This window comes from Ambystoma mexicanum, chromosome 9, assembly GCF_040938575.1.
Source record: "Ambystoma mexicanum isolate Mex_15411 chromosome 9, UKY_AmexF1_1, whole genome shotgun sequence".
NCBI classification, from domain to species: domain Eukaryota; kingdom Metazoa; phylum Chordata; class Amphibia; order Caudata; family Ambystomatidae; genus Ambystoma; species Ambystoma mexicanum.
In genome coordinates, this window is record NC_090931.1 from 339,604,607 (window position 1) to 339,621,135 (window position 16,529).

At 42.9% G+C, this 16,529-nt stretch overlaps 1 protein-coding gene across 1 annotated transcript in view; it reads left to right on the forward strand.

Annotated features, from left to right (window-relative positions):
• The window catches only part of LOC138487325 (uncharacterized), a 2,513,852-nt gene that overhangs the window by 2,364,364 nt on the left and 132,959 nt on the right, over positions 1–16,529 (forward strand). Inside the window, exon 95 of the mRNA XM_069613924.1 lies at positions 5,789–5,990. Within this exon, the coding sequence (XP_069470025.1) occupies positions 5,789–5,990 (202 nt within the window). The remainder of the gene's footprint in view (positions 1–5,788; positions 5,991–16,529) is intronic.

The following is a 16,529-nucleotide window of genomic DNA, read 5'->3' on the forward strand; positions in this document are numbered from 1 at the left end:
CTGATTCAGCTGGTGTTGTTTTCCAGCCCCAGGCTTAAATGACCATTTGATAGTACTCTGCATACTACGACCTTCCAATAATGTTGCATGTCTTTCCTCTTTTCCTGCTCCACACAATGAATGTTTATTTTCAAGGACCATTGTGCTGTTAAACTGTGTTCTCTGCCTTGCAAAGCACTGCTGTTTAGCTTTCAATTTTGCATTATTTTCTGAAACTGACAATGTTAGTGTACCTGCCACTATGCCAGCACTTTCGCGGTCTGTCGTCTAAAAATCTATCCCACTCATTCACCCTAATACTAAGTGTTAGTAACCAATGTCACCCCCCCCCCTTGCGCCCCAATATTAAATGTTATTAAGCCATGTCGTAAACTACAGACAGGATATACTGCACAAATTCTTTAGCTCATAACCTCCCCTACAGTAGGGTTAAGAGCAGGGTGGAAATTAGCAGGTCATCAGCACTATCCCAAGACTGGACCAACCCAAGTATGGGGGTTGCCTACTCGAGTTGTCCCTGGCAGGAATGCCAAGCCTAGGAAAACACTAAGGCATGAGGGGGGAAATAAACACCTGCATATGGCAGTCCCCTGAGAACATAAGGCGTCAAAAGACTGCCAGATGCTGTCTCATTGTCCAGGAATTGACAATGCCAAGGCACCAAGACAAGCTATAACTAGTGTTTTGGATAACCAGAACCTATTATGACCAAAGAAGTGCGCAGGGACGCTCTTATTCTTGGAGACTCTGAGTGACTTTGTTGGCCACTGTCCTCAAGGATCTCAGGAAACCTGATTTCTAGAATAGATCCTGGGCTGTTGGATACAGGAACTTTGGTGTGTCTAGAGCAGGGGATACATTTATTGTGTCACGTTGCGGTAAAGGTGAAAATTCAGCGCTTCCAAGGGTGCACCTATCATCTATGTGACTGGGCAGGGGAGAGAGCACTCCTGATGGTGAGCACATTATATGACAGCTGTGCTGTGTAAGTTATGCGCTGTGTGCAGAGGTAATAAGGGGCAGAGGTAGTGGGTAGAAGTGGTAGTGTAGCACAATATGAACAACACAGCAACCATTTTGGAGTATAGGACACAAGTAAGTAAAACATTAGTCTTTTCGCAGCCATAGGCCTTGTGCCCTGAGCAGACATGAATTTTTCGAGCATTCAGCTGCAGCAGTGGGCTGGAGAAATTGTGCAAGTTGGCCCTTCACAGGAGAACGTAATCAACAGATAATTTTGAGGCCAGCGAACCAGGCACCTGGGTGCTCGCTGGGAAGTGCAGAGAATTATAACTAAATACAAGCAATTAAAAGCTAAATTATGGTGGGGTAAGCAGTTTCAAATCACCCCTTAGCATATAGTCATGGGAAGAGGGCTGTGGGACAAGAGGGTGAGCAACGGAGAACCAACCTGGGGAGAGGTTTCGATGTCCCTATGTCTTTTGTCCTTGCCGATGTCCACGGGGCACCTCATTGGTCGGGTGCTGTGTGAATATCTCCCTTTTGCCAAACTCAGGTTATTTTTGTGTTCGATGGTAACTGACCAATGGCAGATGAATAAAGTGGGAAATGGGAAATGGATGATCTTTCCCCATTGTAATTGCTCAAGCTTGGAATGAGCTGCCTGATAACTTGTGAAAGGAAAACAATCATCTTGTTTTTAGGAAGCACCTGAAAACTAAATAATTTGCTTAGGTAGGTTTTCTGTCCTCTGTTCTCCCCTGTATAGTTCATATTGCCTTGTGTCTGTGCAGCGCCCTGATGCCTAAGGACTTTGGCGCTTAACAAATATATAGCAATAGAAATAGAAATAGAAATAGAAAGTTCCAGTGGTCAGGACAATCACTTAAGGATATGGAGTGTCACTGTGGAGCAGTGTGGCAAGGTGTGTGAAGTCACAAATGGGTGGTGTTGGGCGATGGGGACCAGGATGGCAGGAGCCAATCATCATTATTCAATGTATGCTTGGATATAGGGGACTGACATAGTCCCACCAATTAGCTATGTAGGCTGATCCAAAACATGTTTCAACTTTGTGTATGAAAATCATGTTGTTTGTGCATAAAAAGTTTGCCCACACTGGGCGGCGTTGACAGCTCTCTTCACTCAGTTCTCTTCCACCATGCTCTCTGAACCATACTCTCCCCGCTGTTTCTGGGTTACCTGCTTGGTGTATGCTCCTTTTGGATTACTTTTGTGTTCCAGTCGTTACTTGCCTTGGAGGACCCCTGATACACCATCTTGAGACTTTGGGCCCGATTCAGGGAATTATAAGCACAGGAAAAAGTGAACAAGCGTGCCAAACTGTGTGCAAAATACTGTTTGTCGATTCATGGAATCAAATGTGCGGGACTTTTCCAGGGCTTGTGCGGGGTTCACGCAGGCTCTACACTACTCTGTGAGCCGTCAACCGGCTTGTGCAAGACACCACGGAGAGCGTGGTCGTGGCTTACGCAGAGGGCTGGAAAGGGGGCGGAACATAGAAAATGGGGAAGAACATGTAAAAAGTGGGCAGTCCGAGGGACGGACCGTAGGCACTCCCACGCATGCCAACAATTGCACCGAGCAACACATAATCATCGCATAGAAATGGCCACGCAAATCCCACGACATCTACGCCACCCAAAGGCAGGCTTAAAGAAACTTGCACATAGGAATTGCAGTGCAGAGGTGGGTTTACATGTCAGATTTAGGGGCGAATGTAAGCAGCTGGGCTTCGGATCTAACTTAGGAGTGTACATATGCAGTGTAGCGGGGTGCAGGGAAGGCTTACATGGTTTTGCACGAGATTAATCCGAATTTAGCCCAAATTATGAATTTTCATACACATGTTGTTGGGGTGCCGGCAACAGTTACCCTTGAGGGGTGCTTGTATTCGCGCCTGGGGGAGTAGGCAAAGGTAGCTGTTCTGGCTATTTATGCTTTCCCTGGGGGCGTGTCAGGGGCATTCCGGGCGCAACTTGCAAAAACGGTTACTTTACACAGTACATTGCATTAATACCTGGGGTGCACATTTCTTATTCTGTGCTGAGGCACGTGCAGTGCAGTTCTCAGCGAGTGGCAATTGCGGGAGAAATGCACACTTTTCTATGAATTGGGCCCTTAGTTTTGCTTATGGAAAAGCTCCCTTCTTCAGTTATGCAGCAAAACAAAAAATGGCGTCCCATATTGGTCCACTGGACATGTTCTTGTGCTCATTAGCATCTGGATGCCCGGACCTGCAGGCTGTTGGACGGCAAAACATTTGCAGCTTTGGCGTGTAGGGAGTCTTTTGTTTTGTAGTGTTTTTTCCCTGCTCTCCAGACGCCCTGCTATTTCAGTTATTCTGTTACATGCTCAAACGTCCCCTTTGTGTTGGGAACTCCCCATTCTAGTCTCTGTGCATTAATTTCTCCCCTCAATTGTGACATGGGGTACATCATTTTGAAACTACTTATTTTGCTGGTACCTTCCCATGAAAGCCATAGACAACATGCATGTCCAAGAAGTATAGCTGCATAACTCCCCCGTAGAAACATACTAGCTATTGATTCCAAGTAGTGTTTGTGACTGATTTACACATGCAGTGACCAATATCTTCCTTCATAAATGCTGCTGAGGCTTTTATTGTTTGTTTCCAATTGTAATCTAAACTGACCTTCACACAAAATGAAACGGCGGGTAAATCATTGTGCTGCTCTAAGCAGAGCCTCCAGAGAATGCCACTGTTTCCATAACGCCACATCTTAATCCGAGATGAACACCGAGAACAAATTTAGGATTTTTTGCTTTCAAGTCTGGCATAATCTCCTGGGCAGAGAGGTCCTGAAATGCAATTTATTTTAAAACACACTGTGGTTAGAGAGCTGCAAGAGTAAATGATATGCCTTTTATTACTCCTCAGATGAGAACACACAATGACATTGGAAAGCAGTGAACTCCCCAGAAGGGCAGGGAAAGTCATTAAATCCAACAGGCGCCATGTTTCATAATCAGGATCCAGCAGTCATCGCTGACACCAGGGAATGAGTTTGTTGCAGCCATGATAATACGAAAGCCGCTGCATCTGCCTCTCCTGGCACTTCTCTCCGTGGACACTTGTCGTGTAGGGGCTATTAATCATTGGCGGCAGGGGAGATTGCAGACCACTGCACTTTGTATTGCATATATTTTGAAAGGACACCAGAATTAGGGATACAGTTGCCATGCATATATCTCTATTTGAAGACAGTAGACTATTCTGTTGTAACAGTTCACGACTTGCTTTGTTTTGTCACAGACCACAAGCATCTCAAGCAAATCTGCTCCTCCTTTTTTAAAACCCTTATTGGTTAGGATGTTACATTCTTGGCTACTAGTAGTAATGAAACTTAAATTCTGTCCTAAAGGTGACTGGGGAAAATCACAACTATAAAATCGGTTAATAATAATAATAATGTAGCATTCATATAGCGCTACGAAGCCTAAGGCATCTGAGCACTGCTTATTAGTACCCACATTGTGTGGTGCTCATTTATCATTTAGGGTGAAAGGCTGAGTTGGGCCCTGCCGGGATTCGAACCGGCTCTGCTCAGATGTCAAAGCGAGCGCTCTACTCGCTGTGCTATTGGGCCAGCGAAACTTAACACTCACTTAAAGAAAGAGTCATTACTTCTGACTCATAAAATGTCAAAAACAAGTCAAACAGGAAAGCAATACTAATTGTGAGAAGTTCAAGTGGACCCCCCAAAAAGTGTTCCATCGATATTTTTGCGGGCGGCCCATAAAAGTTCAGTGTCGCTTCAATATTTGCTTGTCACTTTTAAAATGGTGAAACACGCCACACACCCAAGCATCCTATGCCCCAGCTCCCATTTGCTTGTCTCGCCTGCCCTCAGAACACCAGGCAATATTAAAAACATTTGTATTGTTCCAGTGAAAGATCACTGAAAATAGAAAAACGTTGACCAGGCGCCAAAGCTATTAGGCAGACTCAGGGGTGTTGCTAGGTCTGCAAAAGACCCGGGGCTACGCTAATGTCGGAACTGTCGGGACTGGGGGCTAGCTAGCATTTTGGTTTTAGCTCCTGAGATTCTATCCAGGGCTACAAGCAAAAGACTAGGGGCTATATGGCCCCTTTAGCCCCCTCTCTCCGCCAGCAACGCCTCTGGGCAGACTGCCATATCCTAGAAACGCAGTCGAGCATGGTATAGTGCTGTGTGGAGAATTGCATCGGCCTGCCACACCCTCACATGTTTTTCCATAGGACATTGAGCTAGGGGTGGTTGGAGTTATCCCTGGCGCAAGTGAGAAATTCCCAAATCTGACTCACTTATAAATAGATTGCCAGAGGCATTTACAATATATTTCTATGCAATCGGCCTGCTTTTAGCAGGTCATAGAAACAGATAGATTGCATAGCTATCCATTGGTTTAATGCCAACATGAAAATATCACAATGGCGTTAAGGATAGGAGGACACAGAAATCTCATTAGGTGTCACAGCTCCACCTGCAAAAATTCTCAACATCCCCCATATCATTAAAATATGTGATAAACCAGGCCTTAAACTTTCAAGCCTTATTTCAAGATATTTTAGCCCTCGGGTGGGCGGTGGGTTGAGGGCATGAAAATTAGCCCTTAGGATTTCAAGTTACGGTAAAATCAATCTATTACAAAAAAAGTACATCGATTATTGCAAATATTTTTTTTTTATAAGCGAAGCTGCACTGGTTTTCTTACATGTACATGCCAATGGAGACTCTTCAAAATGTGGCAGGATCATACGTGTAACAGCATGTTATTGTTTTTCTGTTGGGTCTCATTCTAGGAATGCTACTGGATGAACGCTTCAGTGTACTATATAAGGCAGCAAGTTTTGGAATTATCCAAAAGCCTGGTGGCTGGCTCATTTGCCGTGCCTGAGCATCTGTCGTCTGCTGCAAGGGATTTACAAAAAGGAGATGTACCAACGACTTGGCTGCACCCTCACTGTCGGCCTACGCCACATTCACTGCTTAGCTGGCTGGCAGGTACATTACGAAGTGTAATTCCATAAACGACAAGTTGCAGAAAAAATGAATACGTATTGGAACATTTATTGCATGTTTTATTTTATTGTGATGCTCTCAAGAAAAGGTGATCCACCAAAAATGTATTTGCAAGTTAGTGAAATGTGAGTACACTTAAGGAATTCTATTTAGTTTAGTATTTAAGAACGTATCAACACCCAAATGTCTTATTAGAACATTTTTTGTCGTTGGGTTTACATGCTTCTTATACTCATTTTCTCTTTTTTCTCCCACTACATTTTCCATAAGGTTGATGTTAATGATGAATCTTCTTATTCTTTCTTTTCCGTAGTCTGAGGATGTGCATATGCATGACATGGGGGACATTTTGTAAAAGATGCAAATTGCAAGCAGGGGACCACCAACATCAACACTTACGTGCTGATGGGACTCCAGCATACACTATTCAACTTTTAGCAGACAGAATTGAAAATGAAAGACTACAAACAGGCAGAATTGTCATTACTCCTTCTTTTAACTCTCAGTTTTCTAAAAATGTATACGTTGGAGACAGCATTTACAATGCAATCCAATGAGCTATGCCTCTTTTGGACTCCCCAGTAAAGGTAGTCTCCTCTTTTAATGCCAACCTTTCAACTTGCTATCTAAATGATCTAGTCCTGTCTTGGGCTTCCTTAAATGACCCTGCCATCTTGTCTTACCAGAGTAATGAATCATTGCAGAAGATTTGTATTGGATGATTAATTCAAGATGTCTTGCATCCTTCTCCAAGCCATTTCTGTGTGTAAGGCGGGCCATTGCAGAAGCATTGTCACATTTGAAAGGTATCCTCTCTAATTTCAAGATCAGGTATCAGTTAATTTGTATTGGGAAGTTTGACACATCAGTAGCCATAAGATGTGAGTGGCATACCACAGATGTCTTGCATGAATGGCTGAAGATAGTATATAGAATGAGAGTGGATAGGGTGAATTAGCTATGACATCTGTGCTTTAGTAATTAGTCTTACATAGATATTGAGGAACTTATTTGCACTCCCTCAACCCCTTTTTGAAGCATTATGGGCTCAATACATTTTTCATCGGTTTATCGCCATGTGAGTCCAAAATCCAAGTTTTGATATCTTTTATTGGACTAACTAAACATTTTATGCTGAGATTGAATGTTCCTTCTTTCGAAGTACCATAGACATCTCCATCAGGTGATTGTGAAACGATAAGTGAATAAATAAATGCATAATATGAATTAAGGCAGTGAGCGGCGTCCTTTATTTTACTGATAAGAGAAATCACACTAGAGATCATTTTTTTCCAATTCCTGGTAGTGATAATCGATTATTGGTGACTTCTTGGACTACAGTCATTCGGCAGTTAGGCCAAAATCATCCCTGACTACCAAAGTATCAGACAGGAGTTGACAAAAAGAACTCCTCCATACTCTAATTGCAATCAACGCCCCCCAGGACATTTAAAATGGAAGGGGACCCACATGTCTGATACACCAAGTCCACGGAAAGCGCCTTTGAAGTCAAAGGAAACAGCATGCTAGACAACAGCAGCACAGGGCAAAGTTATGGCTCCTCTTATTAAGTTTACAAGAGTAGTACATGAGGGAAGTCAAGTTCAAATAATAGTGAAAATAAATTGCAGTAAGCGCATAATGATACATTCGATGGAAATAAATTCATACATATGCTTCAAACAAGAGCAAATTGTAACACAGTTTTCAAACCAGGCATCAGAAAAGTGGATACAAGATCAAAATAACATTTTGTTTAGTGGGTGGAGTATGTAATCATTTATGTTTCCTAATTTGGAAACTTTTTGAAAACAATTTTTTTCCAGTTAAAGGAGCTTTACGTGGGGAGCAGAGGACTGTTTAGATTCTACAGTTAGGCCAACACTGAAACTTGAATTAAAGTAGTAGTTAAACGGCAATTGCTGATAGTTGCTTGAATGTTTGCAAAGAAGGTCCACCTTTCCTTCCCTCCTTAGGACCGACTATACCCACAATCATTGAACATTTAAAGATATTGGATTTCGATGGATTGCCTTTCTCCTGCAGATTCCTCATGTGATCTGATAGATATTCCCCCAAGCTTCGACGTTTCAGAACATTTTCGACAGGGGGCATAGTGGACCTCGACCCGGCCGTTGACCATCGAACCGTCGTGCTCTGCATCTGGTCGTCAGCTCTGGAAGTGACGTCAAGTGCCATATAAATACCATATCACTATGCCCCGACCTCAGTTCCTTTTTTCCGTGCGCTAACATGCTGCTTGGGAACACAGAGCTTCAACTCTCACAACGTTTTCATTAGAAAACATTGTACTGCTTTCAAAATCCTCGATGCAAGATGTTGCAAGATGTCGGTTGCTCGGATATCAGATTTCAAACGGTGTTCCGATTGTGGCACCAAGATGTCCATCACTGACCCACACAAGTTGTGTCTCTGCTGCTTGGGCACAGTTCACAGGAATGACGGGTGTCCATCGTGTGCCAAAATGCAACCTAAATCCCTTCGCGATCGAGCTGCAAAACTCACTTTGGGCCAACCTCCTTCAAAATCACTGGCGCGGTCAACGGTTCAGTCTTCGAAGGCTGAAACTGAGGGGCACACCACCGAGAAAGAACACCGGTGGAAGAATAAATGGGCCCACTCGAGGAGCAACTCTTCCTCATCCCGAAAGAAGAAAAGGTGTCACCGCCACCGTCAGGACTATGAGTCGTCGACGGATAAAGTTAAGCGGTCGGCTGGGCCTACCACCTGCCAAGAGTGGGAGGATTTCAAATCCTCAATGCTTGAAAGTTTCAAGAACCATGCTGTAGTTGGCGCTGCTCCCCCCACGCAGTAGGCTTTGGAAGCCAGATGCGGTGCTCGGCATACTCAACTCCTCTAGTTCCCCGGTACTGACAATGTCGGCGCTGATAAATCTTTTGACACCAAAAGAGATCCAATAGAAGCCGGATCATCTCTTTGCATCCACGGATGTTGATGCTGCAGCGTCTCGATCCCGATCAACACCAACATCCACCATATCGGCGCTGAGAGACAAATTCTCAATGTTGACGGTTGATGAGAAAATATTAAAGGCATGGTCTAGTAAAATTTTCTATTGTCCTTGCGGGTCGGCCATGTTTTTTTAAGCCTAAGTGGCTCAATTTTACAAAACATTCCTATGGACCTTACCCGGGTATTCGTCCATTAAACGCACGCGAAAACAAGCACCAGGGCGCTGCCATTTTCTGATAATCCTATCACTTGTCGCATCGCCCTGGCTGACCTGCTTTTGTGGCACTAAATCAATTCCCCCGCCCCTGAGCCTGACATTATCCAAACATTCATATTCCCCGCCTCTCTCCATGACGTTACTGTGCTGCGTAGGCAAACGCGCCCAGTCGTCTTCTACGCGACTCCACACAGAACCCGGAAACCAACACAGACCATCTCACAAAACAGCGCACAACAATTCGGAATATGAAACTGTACTTTAAAATCAAACAGCAACACGGTACATTTGGTAAAGTACATTTATTTTACATTAAATGTTTAGAGAATATTCAGCAATTGCCATATGAACTCCGAAAGCCATTTATTTTCTTTTATCTGTATACGCCATGGTACACAGGGTGTTGCTTTTCGTTAAAAGAAGCACTTTGGAAGCACGGTGAACCGCAAGGCTGTTCCATCAACTAGGCACTAGTCCATCGTAAAGGTTGATATGTTGCTTCTAGCCACTAGTACAGCGTAAGGGCATGTGGGCCCTTGGCGATCGCAAGAGAAAGCAAAATTGGGAATTCTGTTGGTTCAAAATGGACGCTCTATGGTTATGCTGACGATTCTGTACTGGCGGTGCTGGGAAAATTATGCGGTTGGTTTTCAGCCAACATAATACACCATCTATGCTATGGTAGGGTATTTTCTAGACTAACAAACCCTCCTCATCGCTGTAAGCCAAACGCATCAACCATACATTGCATCTTCCTCTGTCCATGTATCTAATTCTGGACTATGCATACTACTGTAATCGTGATCATCTTTCATAGTTTGTGTTTCATTATTTGCATTTGTATCCACTTTGGGAGTTCTTTTCTCTGTTATCATGTGTATGCATTCATCGCCTATTTCAGAGCTAATAATTGGCAGGCAGTGTATGCAAGAACAACATGTCAGAAAGATCCCGAGTATCGTTGCTAAAATTGCAACTAGTTTCCATACCCATGAGCGTAATAACTCTCAAAACCAGGAACTTATATTCAGTTCCCAACCACCTGTCGGGGGGTGAAGGTCAGAGGTCAGAATGTGTAACTTCTTTATTACCTCAAAAATCGTAGGGGAAGAATCACTTACAAATACGCAGCGCGCTGACCCCACGATTTTGCAAACACCTCCACGGTCAGCCAAAACTATGTCAAGAGCCATTCTATTCTGAAGTGTCATCAATCTAATTGCCTTCTCTTCTAGAGTCATATTATACAGTATATCAGTCGTTCCATTTATTGTTTTTTCAAAAATTCTTGACAATCTTCTTATATTTTAAGAGTTTATTGCTTGGCCCCTAAATGGTATAAATGATTTTGCTATGTCTCCTGCAATAAATCCTGCTTCATCATCCTGCTGAGGCCTTGATCTAGATAATTTCGATATATCTGATGTTCGGGAAAGGAATATCCCAGGGAAGAGGATCCCTAAGTAACATGCCCACCCCCCCAATTTCTAGGTAGCCAGGGATAAGCTTTTTCTCCACATACAAAATAAACGGGGTCACCTACATATATCGGTTCTTCTTCTCTCTCAAATATTGCAATATTCATGCATCTATCAAATGTCCCTACTGAATAGGAGCCTTTTTTCCGTAAGCAAAATGGAACAGTGCGAGGATTGTCATTTATTGTATATGAGGGGGGGGGCACTACATCTTTGTTCCCTGCTGGGTTCATGTGAAACGTGATTACAGTTGACTTATAAGGCACATACAGTCTGTCTACTGGCGTTATTTCTTGTTTTATTAATCTTGCTTTGTTAAATATGGTGCAACCTACGGGTTTCATTACCATTTTTTCAAATTATTCTATGTTTGTCTTGTCTAATTGACCTGTGTCACTCTTATTCCACTTTCCATAAAAGAGTGCACTTAGTGATGTATAGCCTGCTGTATTGAGGGGTAATGGCTGTACATACCAACCTATTCCTTTTCCACCATGCAGGAGTAAATTAAATGCATGCAGACCCAGCAGTTAGTCTTGTTCAAGATTGAGTGAGTCGTATTCATAATCAAAAGCAATGTGTTATTACCATAACCTTCCCTGTGTCTTTCTTCTATTGGAGGGAGAGTATAAGAGAGTACATGTACTGGACTGTCTGTGACAGATGCTTTTGGGGCAGGCAAAAGAGAACTTAATGGGTGCACGCTCTCCAGATACCATAATACTGGGATAATGGTACATAGAATACCCAGAAGTGTCATAATCATTAACATTACTTTCTTACAGCAATTCTTTCTATTTTTCTTTATAGTCTCTATATCTATTACATCATCAGAGTTGGTGCAGGAGGGGGCAGAAACTGGTATGGGCATCATGCATGACTCTTCTTCTCCAACAATGTTCGGTGTGAATACTTCTCACGGCAGCAGCCGTTGAATTGAAACACCAATATGTTCGAAGTCATTAACAAAGTGTTTAGGCCAGTTCTCGGCAGCCCCGATTGATAAACGTAAGGCAAGATTATCGTGCTCTTGCACATTGCTCAAAAGACTCCAGAGCAAACATCAATTGTCTTCGTACCATAAGCGCCCTGCTTGTTCGCACGGGGTGATCGACAAATGGATTTTTATTTTCAAAGATAGCACAGAGAAGCCGCTTTCCAGAGCTCCCAAATTGGTACAGCCCCCCACGCTCCACTTCCCTAGGCCTCCGATTCCCAATTAATCCGTGATGGGAATAGAGATCACTTTCGATTTTGAGAACATAGGTTGTACCTTATCGCTCCAGGTACTGTGTGATCAATGAACAGTGCAGATGCACTTCCAGATGTAGGCTCAGTATCAGCTTGTGATGCAGCAAGTGATGATGCAGGCTTTATGTCAGCCGGTGATGATGCAGATTGAGCTGGTTAAAGTTGGGGCACATTTTCGCCCTTTCTCCTTTTTAGCAATCCTCTCAGGCTTTCCCTCAAGCTCAAGCAGAATTTGTGGCAGAGAACTGGCAATGGTGTCTTTCGAGTCAGAGGCAGTTGTTTCTTTCTGGTCGTCCTGATCTGGCAGTTCTTTCAATGGTGATGGAATTATTTTCATGTGGGTGGCATGGATCCACGCCTTACGACCATCCACACGGACTGCAGTTTGCGTTGCCAAGAGTACCTGGTAAGGGCCACGCCACCTTGCTGCAAGTGATAACTTCCTCTCAAAGTTCTTTACCAGGATCCAATTGCCTGGCTGCTGACAATGCCTTGGGCCTGTATATCTGACAGGAAGAGCCTCCTGCACCTGCTGATGAATCAAACAAAGCTTCTGCGTTAAAATGTTACAATATGCACAGGGTATTCAACTTCACTCAAGCGCCTGGGCTTGGCGCATACCAAACATTAGCAGGTCTCCCCATCATGATCTCGTATGGGGGGAGTCCAGTTCTTGCTTGCACAGATGTGCGCATACACAACAAAGCTAAAGGTAATGCATCTATCCATTTTAATTGACTCCCTGAACATATCTTGCTTATTTTGTTTTTCAATAGGCCATTCTGGCATTCAACAAGACCGGCACTAATCTGGTGCCTGGCACAATGGAATCGTTTATTAATCTGAAGTCCTGCACAAATCTGTAATATTACGGCGGCAACGAAATGCGGGCCGTTATCTGACCATATGACCTGTGGCAGGCCGAATCAGGAAAAATATTCTTTTCGCATCAATTTTGCCATGCTCATTGCTTTGTAGTCTTTTAGCGGGTATGTTTCCACCCATTTACTGAACGCAAATACTGCCACCAAGATGTATTTCAGATTCTGACATCTTTCCATTTCTATGAAATCAAAATGGATAACTTCAAAGGGCATCGAGGGGGGGCCAAAACTACCTGTTGGAGTGGCTGTTCCTCTTTCAATATTGTGTTGCAAACACCTCTTTCAATATTGTTTTGCAAACACGTCATACAATTCTGAACTAGTCCCTCAGCATTTTTTCTTATGTGCGGGTTCTGCCATACTGTAGCCAGATGCTGAATCATCTTTTTCGCACATATGTGAGTGGGGCTGTGGGTTATGGTGACCATTGCGGTTACGAAGGAGTCGGGCAGCATCCACTTTCTACTTTCTTTGTCCACCCAGCAACCTTCTAAAGCTAGTTCTGCGGAGCCCTTAGCCCACCCTTTTATTTCATCAGCAGTTGCATCCGCCTGCATCTCTTTGACTGTGGCAATCCCATTTTCTATCATGCAGGGCACTTGTTCTGACTGCACTATCAACATTTTCGTGTGTAAATCAGTGGCAGTTTGTTTTGCAATTTTGTCTGCGAATGCGTTTCCTTTTCCGACGATACATGTTATTTTCTTATGCACCTCGCATTTCATTATTGCCAGTCGATTTGGTCACATACGTGCAGACAACAATCGCTCTATCAAAGGGCCATGTTGGATTTTAGTTCCATGTGATGTTGGAAACCCCTCTCAGCCCAGAGTCGGCCAAAATTGTGCACGACCCCGAATGCATACTGACTGTCAGCTCAAATTTGCAGTTTTGGAAGTGATACCAACCAAGGGTCAAAACAGCAACATGAAGAAATTGAGAGCCCAGAAAGAGGCACAATGGATAGAAAGAATGGGGTCTATTGCTCCAGAAGGAATGAACGAGGAGCTAGATCTCAGTTGTTTTTTATGAATCAGTTCAATTGTGTCTTATGGTTGTGTGACTTGACATTGTGAATTTTGAATACACACGAGATATATTTTCTGCAATATGTATTCATGTATCACATACATTTGTGACTTGATGTGTATCACATTCATAATTTATTTCAGTTTTTAATTTTATTATTATTTTTAATTTATTTACTTTTTTTTACATTTTGTTTGTGTGTAGGTTTATTTTCAAATTCAGTATAATGAGTAGTAAGTGAGAATCATGTGCAGAAACAATAGTATTATAGAGTGCTTCTCCACAAATAGGAATGGGTTCCGTTATAAATATATGGTTTTTCATTTACGTTTGCACCATTCCAATATGGCAGTTTAAGGAGCTTGAATAGAGCTAGGTTATCAACCTATTCCAATATGGCCGTTATATACTAAGCAACGGTTGCCGCGGCAACTGGTTGCTGCTACAACACTTCCCCACAGACACAGCCATGCACACGCGCGAATGCGTTCAGCTACGGCAGTGAACCGTGATCTTTCTTCAGCTTATGTAAGTAGATATGGAATATGAAAGCGGTGGGCTTTACCTGTCGAGTTATTTACGAGTATTGACACGTGTCCGATCTCTTTACAGAGACCGCGACCGTATGTGTTTTTCTCCCGCGGGCAAGACTGCAGGCGGAAGTGTGAGCCATATTGTCAGACCGTTCGGGTCCAGCTGAATACAGCGGATCTACCAAATATGTAATTCTGCATTTAAGTATCAAAACTAAGAGTGAACTTGATCTAATATGTAGCCTAAACTTATTTACACATACACGGCCGATCTCGTTGCAGAGACCGCCACAGCACAGGTATTCCTCCCACGGACAAAACCGCGGGTGAAAGTGAACGTTTTTTTGAGTATTCACGCTCATTGAAGGTTAGTGATACCGGCTCAGGATGCTTACTAGAAGTAAGATGAAGTTATGGATAAGTTGGACATTATCATGATCATCACACTGATTATTCCTTTATATTTAGTGTTTTTTATTATTTTTTATTTTTATATTTTTGAATTTTTTGACATTTTTTCTACCGGAAAATGATGCATGAAATTCACACCACCTAAATGGAAATTGGGTAACGTATTGCTACTGTGTTCTTGTTGAACTATATGATGATGACAACGGATGCAATCAATGTGTTGATATGTAAATAGCTCACTGATGATTTGTTAACTGATGACATTTCTGTTTGACTATGTGGTATATGTCGTATGTGCAGTGATATTTGAGACCAAATATTGTATAAATTGATGTAATCACAGGCCCTGAGGAAGAGTTTTGACCCGAAATGCCTAGGCCGCATTTGTGATTAATTCTTCCACGACAATTTGATTGGAAAAACGGCGTACCATATTATTGGCGCTTGATCAATTAAACATTTTTTTTTAAAAAGGATACAAGTTAAGAATATTTCTATCATTACTATTTTTTTAATTACATCACTGTATAGTGGAATAAGGGAGTGAAGCCCGCACCGCTGGCCACATGGCCAGGGTCTTTTTTTCTATCGTCTTTTAGGTACCACATCACGGAGGCACCTTTTTTAGTGGGTTTGCACCTCAAGCTGGAACTACTGCAGTTACACAATTCAATAGAATTGGTTTGAAAATTTAAGGAGTGCCTAACTCACCACAACCATTTGTCATTATATATGTTTACATTTAGATTTTCAGAAATATCAAATGCTCTTGTCAATGCTATTATCTCTGCTGCCTGCGCTGAATTGTATGGAATTCTTTTGCTCTCTAAAATACTCTTTAGTGTCGTGATGGCATAGGAAGCAGTTGCCGTGCCATCAGGTAATTTAAAACAGGAACCATCACAAAACAGTTCTCCGTCTGGCTCTTTCTGTGGGGTGTCTGTTAGATCAATTCTCCCTTTCGTTTCTTCCTCAGTAACCATTAAACAATCATGGGGAGGTGATTCATTCTCACCCACTTCTTTATTGGGAGGAGGCATTCATTCTGCAGGATTCAAAGCGCAACGCCTCTGAATTTGAATATGTGGTGCAAACAGGACAATTTCATATCTAGTCAATCTAGCTGATGTGAGATGTTGCAAAAGAACGTCTACTGTGTGGGGCACCATCAAAATGAAGGCGTGCCCCAACACCATTCCCTCGGATTGTTTTACTGACGCAGCAGCTGCGGCGACAGCGCGTAAACAACATGGCAAAGCGCATGCTACAGGGTCCAGCGCAGAAGAAAAATAACCGCATGGTCTATTTCTTCCGCCTTGTTCCTGGGTCAATAGAGCCAGCGCGCAAACCACATTCTCATGCACAAATAATTTAAAAACCTTTTCATAATTTGGTGTGCCCAAAACTGGAGCTGAGCACAGAGCAACTTTGAGCAGATCAAATGCATTCTGACATTCCTCATTCCATGGCAAAGGTAGGGCAACATCCTTTTTTGTTAATGCCACCATTGGTTTTACAATCATTACGAAATTCGCTATTCCACTGCCGGCAATATGAAGCCATGCCTAGTATGACTCCTTTCTTTGTCTTTGGAATAGGCATACCAGAGATACTCTCTATACTTTCTGGTGTCAGTCTTCTTCCCTCTTTCGAAAGTAGGTAGCCCAAATAGGCCACCTCCTTTCGACAATACTGGAATTTTTTTAAAGAAGCTTCATGACCAT